Source organism: Loxodonta africana, chromosome 12, assembly GCF_030014295.1.
Source record: "Loxodonta africana isolate mLoxAfr1 chromosome 12, mLoxAfr1.hap2, whole genome shotgun sequence".
Classification (NCBI taxonomy): domain Eukaryota; kingdom Metazoa; phylum Chordata; class Mammalia; order Proboscidea; family Elephantidae; genus Loxodonta; species Loxodonta africana.
The window spans coordinates 59,103,124-59,114,346 of NC_087353.1; the positions used below are offsets into that span (position 1 = coordinate 59,103,124).

General features: G+C 53.0%; 1 protein-coding gene across 8 annotated transcripts in view; it reads left to right on the top strand.

Moving 5' to 3' along the window:
- UBN1 (ubinuclein 1) overlaps window positions 1–11,213 on the top strand; it is a 29,158-nt gene extending 17,945 nt beyond the window's left edge. For 5 of the 8 annotated variants that reach the window (XM_064295536.1, XM_064295535.1, XM_064295537.1 and 2 more), the window contains 10 exons: window positions 267–396; window positions 577–695; window positions 894–1,022; window positions 1,205–1,351; window positions 2,485–2,535; window positions 2,633–2,768; window positions 3,732–4,958; window positions 6,391–6,640; window positions 6,859–6,948; window positions 9,050–11,213. In XM_064295536.1, the coding sequence (XP_064151606.1) occupies window positions 267–396; window positions 577–695; window positions 894–1,022; window positions 1,205–1,351; window positions 2,485–2,535; window positions 2,633–2,768; window positions 3,732–4,958; window positions 6,391–6,640; window positions 6,859–6,948; window positions 9,050–9,099 (2,329 nt within the window). In that variant the 3' untranslated portion in view covers window positions 9,100–11,213. The remainder of the gene's footprint in view (window positions 1–266; window positions 397–576; window positions 696–893; window positions 1,023–1,204; window positions 1,352–2,484; window positions 2,536–2,632; window positions 2,769–3,731; window positions 4,959–6,390; window positions 6,641–6,858; window positions 6,949–9,049) is intronic. The other 3 variants (XM_003417731.4, XM_064295540.1, XM_010597329.3) reach the window with 3 other exon arrangements.
- The last annotated feature ends 10 nt before the right edge of the window (window positions 11,214–11,223 follow it).

Consider the following 11,223-nt stretch of genomic DNA (forward strand, 5'->3'; position numbering starts at 1 on the left):
CTTGTCCTCTTGGGCTTTGCTTTCCTTTGACATGGTTTTGTCTTTGACACGAAAGTCCTGACCCACCTTACCTAGCCAAGGTCAGGAGTTCTTTTAGTTTGTTGGTTGCTGAAGATCCTTTGCATTGGCCATGCAGTTGTATATGCAACCAACAAGAAAGGTTTGACCTGCCTGTGGCCCCTACTCCTCCCCATGGCGGGATGACCTAATGGTGGGAGAAGCCACAGTGGGCTGCGGGCCGCCACTGACTGTGCTCTGTTCTCCAGCATAGAGGTGCAGACGCGGGAGCTGAGCAGCCAGATTCGCTCAGGGGTGTATGCCTATCTTGCTTCAGTGCTGCCGTGCAGCAAGGACACCCTACTCAAACGTGCTCGGAAACTTCATCTCTATGAGCAGGTGGGTGACTGGGGAGTGGGGTGCCTTGGCTTTTGAGGGGGGCCCCCAAGGGGCATGGCCATGTTTTCATAGATGCCCCATCTGCTGTGGCACGGCCTCCCTTCAGTTGGTCCTGTCGTGTGTCCTTAGTGTGGGAAGTGGTGTGTGAACCTGACTTGTGGTCTGTGATGCTCTCTGCAGGGCGGGCGTCTGAAGGAGCCTCTCCAGAAGCTTAAGGAAGCCATTGGCAGGGCGATGCCAGAGCAGATGTCCAAGTACCAGGATGAATGCCAGGCACACACGCAAGCAAAGGTTGCTAAGTAAGTGCCCTGTCACTCTCAGGTGGCATCATCCCCCTCTCTTTTCCACGTGTGTCAGTACTTAGCGGTGTGTCCTCATGAGGCCCTTAGCTCTTGGGCTGTATTTCCACCCCCTTATCTTAGAAGCCCAGTTACGGGAGAGGGAGCAGCTTTCATGCGGTGGCCTTAGGGTCCCACTCGATTCTCTTCACCTTGTAGGATGCTGGAAGAGGAGAAGGACAAGGAGCAGAGAGAACGAGTTTGTTCAGATGAGGAAGAAGATGAAGAAAAGGGGGGGCGACGAATAATGGGACCCCGGAAGAAATTCCAGTGGAATGATGAAATCAGGTGTGCCCAAAGTGGGACCTTGCCTCTTTGGAGGGTTTGTAGGGCCAGTTTCTGAGTATGTCCCCATATTTCTAATGAAGGTTAGAGTCATTTATTTTCAGCGGGGCTGCTGGAAGAAAGAGATTGAACCCTGGAAGAAGCCTTTGGGGTAGTTGGAATTTCTGATATCTGCCCCTCCTCAGGGAGCTGCTCTGCCATGTGGTGAAGATGAAGCTGGAGAGCTACGATCCAGAGAGGAACAACAAGGCCCAGTCTTGGGAGGACTACGTGAAGGCTTTTCTGGATGCTGAAGTCAAACCTCTCTGGCCCAAAGGCTGGATGCAGGCCAGGTGAAGGCTGGTGAACAGCTGTACCGGGTCGGGGTGGGTGTGACATGAGGTAGAGCCTTCATGTACTCAAGGAGTGTCTGAATGCTGCTCTTGTGCCAGGCCAATAGCGTCCCACCTGCCAGGGTATCATTGTATCGTTTGACTAGACTCAAGGCCCTACCTGTGGGGAATCATCGACTGACTAGACCCCGATCTCACCTGTGTACTGACAGTTGTTAAGGGGGCGTCCTCATTGTCTAGAAAAAGAGAAAGTATCTATGAGGTTTGGTCTCTGTCATTCTTTGTCAGGTTGACTGCATGCTCTTTCCATCTCAGGCAACAGTTTCCTGTTTAGAGATAATGGCTGCTGCTAGAAGTTGGGAGGGGGATTCATCTTGGGAACATCTTAATGTTCTGAACAGGGCTCATTTGTGTCATGCCACTTCCCGTGAATGGAATATGTCTGCAGTACACAGGGCACAGACATTTGGAGGTAGTTGTCCTGATAGGGTCTGATTTCATCCACAGTTTGGACAAATCATGGAACGTTCCGTGGTCTCACTGTCCCTTAAGATGGCACTGCTCGTCTCTCCCAAAGGTGGGAAAAGACGCTGTGGGTCACTGCACATTTTTCTCTTGGAAGAGATGAGAGTAGACAGTAAAGAAAAGCACCATTGCCTTACCCACTGCCAAACCCATTGCCACTGTGTTGATTCCAACTCACTGTGACCCCACAGGGCAAAGTAGCACTGCCCCATAGGGTTTCCAAGGCTGTGATCTTTATGGAAGCAGACTGCCACATCTTTCTCCCACGGAGCACCTGGTGGGTTCGAACCTCCAACCTTTTGGTTAGCAGCTGAGCCCTTAACCACCGCACCACCAGGGATCCTTCTTTTGCCTTTGGGAGGGGAATCGCTGTGATAAGCTCGGGGCAAAGTGTGGCTTTTCTTGGTAGAGACTAGACTTTGGCTCTTGGGTGGCCAGTACAGCTACTGGAGACCTTCTTAGCAGTAAGCGGCTGGCTGGTTAGTTGACGTGGAGTGAGTAATACCCACTGACTTCTAGTGGGGTCAGTGGTGGAGAGCTCTAGAAGCAGAGTCCCTGCTTCCAGGGAGGCGTTGTACAACTGCCCATGTTCTCTCTGCTCCTTCTAGGACCCTGTTTAAGGAGAGCCGGCGCGGCCACGGGCACCTCACATCAATCTTGTGAGTGTCTTGGGGTCTTCACTTCTCGGGACTACTCTCATTTTATCTCTTTGTGCAAACATCCTCTAAACATTTTCCATGTCCTTCCTTTGAACAGGGCCAAGAAGAAAGTCATGGCCCCTTCTAAAGTCAAGGTGAAGGTGAGTCAGCCTGCCTGGCCCCGTGATGCCCATTCTCAGCTGTCTCCTGCCATGCCCCTGAAACCTCTCACGTGTCTAAGGGCAGCCTTTCAGGTTGGTACTTGGAGGCTGCCCAGGAGGCAGCCTGGCCCACTTGGGGGCATGGGGCTGGCAGTGCAGAGACCCGGGCCTCTGCCCTCCAGCTCAGTTCCCCCAGCACAGCTCCCGGGGTGCTGGTGGGGAGTCCATGAGGTCTTCATGACAGCCGTTTGAGAAGGGGAGCCCCCTGCAGGTGTGAAGGCATCACACTGGTTTTTTTTTTTTTTATGGAAGAAAGCCTGGAGCTGCACAGGGACAAAAGGTGGCTGTGTTGGGTTTACCTGGCAGAATGAGAGGGAGGTACAGTGATTGGAGAAGAGAATAGAGCCCGAGAAATCCTTCTTGGTGTTGATAAACCTCTCAGGGTAGTAAAAATTGCTATTTTACCAAAGCTTTTACCAGTTCATCAGCCTTGGTAGTGCCCTTGATCACACCTGCACACTCTGTGAGAGTACTATGGGCAAAACACTTACTGGTGGTGTCTGCTGAGCCTCTGCCATGTCTCAGACACTGCCCGAAGATGCTGCATTGAGCCTGGGGCACACAGGGGCCCTTGGAGAGACCCAGTTCCTGCTCCCCAAGGAGGACTTTCCTTTTGAACCCAGGCTGAGCAAACAGGTGTGGGGAGAAATCGAGGAGAAAAAGAAAGCCCGTGTTAGGTCGTGTGTCATTTTCCAATGGCAGCTATCAGCCCGCTGAGGTAGTGCAAATGCCAGCAGGCAGAGCGTCCCTGCTACAGTCTCATGGGTGTGTGTGTACTTAGTGACGAAGCCTGTTCAAATAACCCGGCACCTGCCAGCAGCCATGTATCACAGGGTAGTTAGTGGCAGCAATTGACAGTCATAGCAGGCATGGCACCCACCCTTCTCCATCTCTGGTTTTGTAATCATACGGGAAGACCCGGTTCCCTGGACCTCGAGACAGGGCGTGTCAGCACCGTTGGACATTCTAAACACCAGTGTTTCTGCTTCCCTCTAGGAATCATCTGCTAAGCCTGATAAAAAGGTCTCTGTCCCATCAGGCCAGATAGGCGGCCCCGTTGCTTTGCCTTCCGAGCATCAAGGAGGAGGCCTGAGCATTGCAGCCTTGGACCGGGAGCTCTCCTCCCAGGCATCCAGCAGCCTGGTGAACCCCGCACCCATCAACCTGGAGGACTCTCTGGATGAAGACTTACTGCGTAACTCATCCTCCTCACTGGAACCTGTGTCCAAGGAGCTGGACGTGTTGAATAGCAGAGCTGGTGGGAGCTCTGAATTCGCACTGCCTGCACCCTCAAAAGTGCCTGCAGAAAAGGTCACAGGTGTTTTATGTATGGAAGAAAAAAGGAACTTTCCGAAACCCAGCACTTCCGCTCCACTACCCTCTAGCTCTCTGCAGTCGCCTCTCAATTTTCTGGCTGAACAGGCTCTGGCACTGGGACAGTCCTCTCAGGAGAAAAAAACAGAGAGTTCTGGCTACAAAGAGCTGTCCTGCCAGGCTCCCCTCAGCAAGAGCCTGCAGGAAGCACACCAGCCCAAAGCAAAACACCACAGCTTGCCGCGGACGTCCCACGGCCCCCTGGTGTCAGCGCCAGTGCCCGGCCCCCAGGTGAAAGTCTTTCACGCAGGCACGCAACAGCAAAAAAGCTTCACCCCCCCGGCTCCCTTTGTCAACAAGCTCCAAGGCCCAAAGGCATCCTCCCCACAGTGTCACCGCTCCCTCCTCCAGCTGGTAAAGACCGCGACCAAAGGCCAGAGCTTCCATTCCTCCCCGGCAGCCACCTCTGGAGGTGCCCCAGCCTCCAGCAGCAGCAGCTCTCACAGGAACCCAGCCTCGTCCTCTGCTTCCCTGAGCCATGCAGCAAAACAGCACTCGGCCAGCTTGTCAGGGCCATCAGTGTACAAGAACAGTCCCTTTGCCGGCTCTATCTCCAAACACGCGCCTGCTTCCGGCAGCTGTGCCTCTGGAGGAACGCCAGGCCAGAGCTCTTCTTGCGGGAATTTGCTTCCAGGTATACAGCCTCCCTCCGTGGGACAGTCCACCAGCCGACCGGTTCCCAGCTCAGCAGTGAAGAAACCTTCTGTTTCCCAGAAGCTGACCCTGGTGGCACCACCGGGTGGTCCAAATGGAGACTCGAGTGGTGGGACCCAGGGGGTGGCGAAGTTGCTGACCTCTTCCCTGAAGCCCACTGTGGTCAGTAATGTGACATCGTCTACCTCCTTGCCAGTGAGTACCCACAGGACAGCACCCTTCATGTCTCTTGAAGATGAGGCTGCTGCCTTGCCCTGTTGGGAGAATGTGGTCTGAAAAGGTCGGGTGGGGTCACTGAGGTCAGAAATGTATTTACTAGACCTCCCTCTCCTGGTGGCAGGAGTCCCGGGAGAGCCTGAGGCTTCTCCTGAGAATGAAGAGCGAGTGACAGGACCAGTGAGCACCTGTATCTGTAGAGAGAATGTGGACCTGCGAGGCATAGAAGGCGCCAAGCGCTTCCCTTCTTCCATAACCTGTGTCCTACACATTGTTCCACACAAGTGAAAGGAAAATGCCATTACCTATGAGATCTTAGCTTTGTGGGGATGTCTGGGCCCCAGGAATACCACCACCTGCTAAGGGTGGTTCTCTTGGTTTTTGAAGGAACCTGCAGCAGGTCAAACAAGGGTGATTTGACCAAGGCCAGCCATCCAGATCCAGCAGTCTTACCTGAAATTTGGAAGCAGTCTGGGGAAACAGGAAAGGGTGTTTGTTTTCTTTTTCCCATATGTAAAACTGTGGTTGAAAGACAGAGTTTTAGAAAGGTTTGTTCAGAGAAGGCTCACTTCCCTCACTCTGTTCCCCCTGCCCCCATGAAGTAAGTATTTTCATTAGTTTCTCTCTCTTTTAGTGTATTTCATTGGTCTATTTTTCCTGTTTGTCTTTAAAAACAAAGGCTAATAAATATATAAAAATACATGTATGTATGTTTGTATGTACATAAGTATGTACATACATGTATACGGACATACATACATCTGTGGAGATCTATGGGGCAGTTCTACTCTGTCCTATAGGGTTGCTATGAGTCGGAATCAACTCGATGGCACTGGGTTGGGTTTGGTTTTTTTGGTAAGGAGCCTGGCGACACAGCGGTTAAGTGCTCAGCTGCTAACTGAAAGGTCAGAGGTTCGAACCCAACAGGCGCTCCAGGAGAGAACTATGTAGCAGTCTGCTACCATAAAGATTAAAAAAAAAAAACCCACTGCCGTCGAGTCGATTCCGACTCATAGCGACCCTATACCACAGAGTAGAACTGCCCCCATAGAGTTTCCATAAAGATTACAGCCTTGGAAAACTGTACGGGACAGTTCTCCTCTGTCCCATAGGGTCACTATGAGTAGGAATCAACTTAATGGCAATATTTTTTTTTTTTTCTTTTTGGTGCATATAACATTTTCAACATGTTCAATCCCCTGATTTCTAAAACACGCCATATCCCGGAAGCCCTTCTGTTTCAGTTCAGAGCCCTTCCTCCTCCTCTTTGTGGCTGCAAGGCAGGAGGGCTCGTTGTAAGAGGCATTGGACGCACGTGTGTGTGTCCCTGACCTGTGTGGTCCTGTGTGTGGTTGTGCGTGAGCCATGCATAGGCTGAGCGTTCTGACCCTTTGCTGTGCTTCCTTCCCAGAAAGGAACCGGTGGGGCCGTGCTGCTGACCAGCACCTCGCCCTTAAACCTGCTGTCTCCATCCTACAAGCCCAGCAGCCCAAAGCTGCCCGGGACCATGAACTCAAACTCCCTGGGCATCATCGGCCCCGTCCCGTTTCCTGTCCATGTGCTCTCCTTCCCTGCTGACTCTGCTGCCAAAGCAGGGGTCTCCAAGGACGCCATCGTCACCGGCCCTGCCCCTGGGACCTTCCACCATGGCCTCAGCCACAGTAAGTGCCCCTCTCCTTCTCACCTCGGTGAGCTGTGACCGTTGGTCAGCTTGCCCCCACTGTGTGCTGTGCTTTATGTTTGTGTGTCTGGTGTGCGGCCATGGGGACGTTTTCTGGGCGCTGTGGGGCTCTCACTGAGAACTGGTCCTGGAAGCTGCCCTTTGTTGCGTCTTCAATGTGTGTGTTTTGTTCTCTCTCCCCCTCCTGTTTCCTCACAGGTCTTCTGGCTGGCTTGCACTCCAGCCCACACCCTGCAGCGCCCCTCCCACACGCTGCCTTGTCCACCCATCTCCCACAAAGCCTGCCAGGTAATGGTTGATGGCTGCCTGCCCTGTGCACTGTGCATCACCCCCCGCTTGTCTGTGCCAGATGTTGCAGTCTTCACCTCGTTGTCGCTGTGTTGTCCCTCAGCTTGTCCTTTGAGGTGCTGGCTCTGTGGGCATGAACAGAGGGTGACAGCAGGGCTCTGCCACTCTGACTTGTCCCTTGGTCCCCACCCTGGAACCACCATTGGGCCAGCCTTGTTTCTTAGATTGCCACCCTGTGTGACCATAGGCTGTCGTCACAGAGGAAGCCATGGTGGCCTGGGTAGGAGGCAGAGGAGCGCCCAGCCCTGAGCTCAGATTCTCCTCTTTATTTCAATTAAACAGAAACAGAAGGGCCATGGGACATCTCTCCCAAGGGCCAGTTGGGGCACCGCGAGGCCTTGTAAATTAAAGCTGCTCGGCCCTCCATGAGGCGCTTTGAACTTAGTTTAAACAAAAGGGAAAGTCCAAACAGCAGAGGGTGATGGACAGGGATGGCCTTCAGAAGGGCACCTTAAGTTCTGACATCGAATAGGTCCCAGAGGAGCAGCTTCAGATTAAGCTCAGGTGTAAAACCTGTATCCACACAGACTGAGAGCATGGCAGGGACGTGGCTGGCGTTCCCTCACCTCCTGCCCTTCCTCCTTGTGGTGCAGTGGCCTTGAGAAATCGGGAGCCTCTCAAAGCCCTGGGCTCTCAGACACTGGCGGAGCAGGGGGAAAGACGGCCCAGCTGCCCCAGCTGGCTCCTTTGCGTGAAGTGATTCGCCTGTCTTGCCATGAGCCTTGGTTCTCACGTATACTACATCCAAGACTGGTGCTCAGCCTCATGGCATTTGGTTTTGACCTCCTGCTCTTCTTACTACTCTAGACCTGCTCTAGAAATGACCAGGGAGGCTACACTGGTCAGGGCAGGGCCACTCTTGAGGAAGTGGATCCCCCAGTAACGCTGGTGGGCTGGTGGTGCCGGGGGGTGGGTCGGGAAGGATGAGAGATGAGAAACCCTAGGTGCAAGTGTGGCAGTGGCCCTGAGCGCTCAGCCTTCGACTCTCTTGAGTCCCTTTGTGCCTCTCCTGTGGCATGGGCTCCTCGGCACCCGTGTTGTAGTGAGGGAGGCAGGCTGTCCTTGGGATGTTCGGCCTGCCGCCAGGTGGGAGTCTCCCAGGTGGAGGTTCTGCTGCTTGTGAGAGGCACACTGAGGGGCCAAGCCTATGCCTGCAGTCTCTTTTTTTCCCTGGAGAAGCAGTAACATGCACTGGGCTGACTCCATACCCTAGAGGCCGCCCCTGTTGTTCGGAGGATAACCGAGGGAATTACAGAGCCACCTAGGTGGGCAGTTTTGTTGTTTTAGAGATTGCGAAGCCTCTGCTTGCTTTTGGGAACGTTACTACTTTTTCAAAGACAGAAAATCGAAGAGCCATTGGAAACATGGCTGTTAGTCTGTGGTATTTTTCGTTTAAAAAAATGAGAGATTGTTTTCTTGTACCATTTCTTTCCTGTTTTCTTCTGGGCATTAAAAGGCTATCTGTCAGAAAAGTGGTGATGCTAAAGGAGATTATCCCAGTAAGCATATCGTGTTCAGCTGTGCTCAGGTCGTAGGATTAAACCGAGTGGCTCTAAGTGGAAAGCTGTCTGCTTGCTGCCTCTTTTTCCTCCATGGACTCTCAATGCTAGTGCCCTTGCAGCTCTGTCTCCACATGCCTGAGGCGCCTTGGGTGGTTAAGAGAATGGCGAGTGCCACCTTGAGTTTCCTGGGACAGCCAGGCCTCACATGAGAGCCCAGCCTGCTATGGGGTGGTGGTTGCAGCTGGGGGACTGAGTGGCTTGAGTCGCCCAGTCACTGCTCTGTGAACATGGTACTCAGCAGTCTTCTGCCTTCGCTTTGGTCAGTGTCCCGTGCAGCCCGCTGAAGCCTGCTCCAAGTCTCAGTGCATGCAGAAAACCACTGTCAGATGCCTTCTGGCTTGTTTGAGCCTCAGAACACTCAGCATGCAGGAGCTTTTGCTGCTTCAGAAGTGATCCCCTTGGCTTACCTTAAGGGGGGCCCTTAAGAGAAGCCGAGATCCTGAAACTCGTGTGTCCTGTTTTTGCTTACTCTTTTCCAGATGCCTCTCAGCTTCATGGGAAAGGGCCCAGTGTACCACGGAAACTGTGACTTCTTCAGCAGAAAGGCTCAACCAACTTATGTCTGTCTGGGTGGAAACTGAACGTACAGGTCTCAGAAACTGGACGTCGACTGCATTCTTTTCTGCAAACAGGCTTTCTTCTGGAGAAGGCGTGAGTTCTGAGGGGAGCGTTTCTTGGCACGTGTGATGTGCCTCCAGGTAGGGGAGCAGCTGTCTGTTCCTCAAGAAGCACTTACTTACCTGGTGCTCTGGGCTTCACGGCTGTGTCGCTGGACATTCGTCGAGGGGCTTGCCGGGCCCTGTGGAAGCCCACTGTGACTAGCTCCAGTGGTGCGGCAGATGAGTTTGCACACCTGTGTTTCCAGTCTGCCCTACCCTTGGTCTTTGGTCAGAGTACCTCACGGCGCCCTACCAGACAGGGCTCCTTCTGGCCACAGCAGGATCCCTGGCATAGCCATGGTGTCCATCCCGTCCTCGGGCCATGTGCTGCACAGGACATAAACTGGGGTTAAAGCCACAGCTGGGAGATGACCTTGTCCGTTTGAGGGATACTAAGAACACCTGGTGTGTGCTCACTGTGGGGGCCGGTCTCTCCTCTGAGCATAACAGAGAAGTTCTTTGAAAGAAAAGATCTTTGTAGATTCAACCATTGTGATAGGATTTTTAAAGACACTTATTTTTGGCTGTTTTCATCGTCCCCATGAAATGCATTGGATGGAGTGGGACTGTGGATCGTGTGTCATGTTGTAGGAAGACATAATCCCAGTGCCTTTATGGTGGAGCAGAATCAGACCGCATGTCCATCTCAGCCCTGAGTGCATCTCAGATGAAGACATGTCTGTAGTCAAGACATAACCAGTTTTATTTGAGTTTTTTAGGGTTGCACATCATAATCTGTGCCAGCCTGACTAGAAGGTCACGTGGGCCCCAAAAACCTGGTTCCCAATTCAGCCAGGGCCCTAGCTGTTTTTCCAGAGTTCACATAGGTGGATTCCAGAGCCCCAAAGCCCTATCTTGGTGGGCAGAGGAGACAAGGGGTTCCAAGTCACGGTAGACATTCCACTTAGTTTCCTTAGAAATCACTGTTAGGCAGAGCTGCAGACACAGGCCCGGGAAATATCTGTCCTGCAGACACGGGCCATGATGTCCTGGGGCTCTCCGGGGGGTGAAGTTGTGCGTTCCCTGAAGGGTGACAAGACATGCGGATGATCTCAGAGAGTAGGTCAAAGACGAGGACAGTCATTCCAGATCACCAGGTGTTCACGCTCAGGCAGCGCTGTTTCCCAGGAGTCTCAGGGCGCAGGCCTCCATCTGTGCAGTCTGCGCCACAGGTGTGCAGGGCCGACTGCTACAGCTAGGTTATGTCATGCGTGGTAAGAGTGGGCAGTGGCCTCAGAACGCACACCTGCGTGAACACACTATAGCCACTTGTGGTATCCGAACCCGGGGATGTGTACTCAGCGACTCACCGCCGTGCAGACGTGCTGGCGCTCCAGCTTCCCTCCTGGGGAGCCAGGCCTGCTACTGCACTCAGCCAGGCCTCTGCTCTGACTTTTTTTAACAAGGGAGAACCAATTTGCATTTCACATTATGCTAAGTAGATTCCTTATTCCTTTATATTTTTTTCAACTCAGATTCCAGTTTGTTTACAGAATAGTCTTAGGTAGTAGCAAAACAGCCAAAGAAGAGATTTGTGTTGCTGAGCTCAGAGCCACGGGGAAAGCTGAGCAGTGGGGGTTCTCAAGGCTTGTGTGCCTCAACCATCCCAGGCGCAGTCCAGCCTCTCCCTCCCTCCCTCCTCCCCTGTACCGTCAGCGTGCAGCTGGAGCGGAATACCCTCGTTTTTAGGAATCTAGCGATGCCTCTTGCCTCAGGGAAACGTTTCTTTGATGGGGAGTTTATGAGATTTCTTTCTTTATGCTTTATTTGTGGTAGCAGGAGAGTGAATGACTTAAACAGCCACGGCAAGGCAGAACTGTAAGCCCCGGCCACCATGGAAGGTGGGTGGCTCTGGGCCTGGGGCTGTGGCGGCTGCAGGGGTTTGCTTGGCCCTGCCTTGGCACTGTCTGAGGTGTGAAAGGGCTGTGGCTTTTGTGCAGCGGTTATGTTGGTGTTATGGGGTGGTGTGGAAATTGTTAATCTTGTATAAAGTA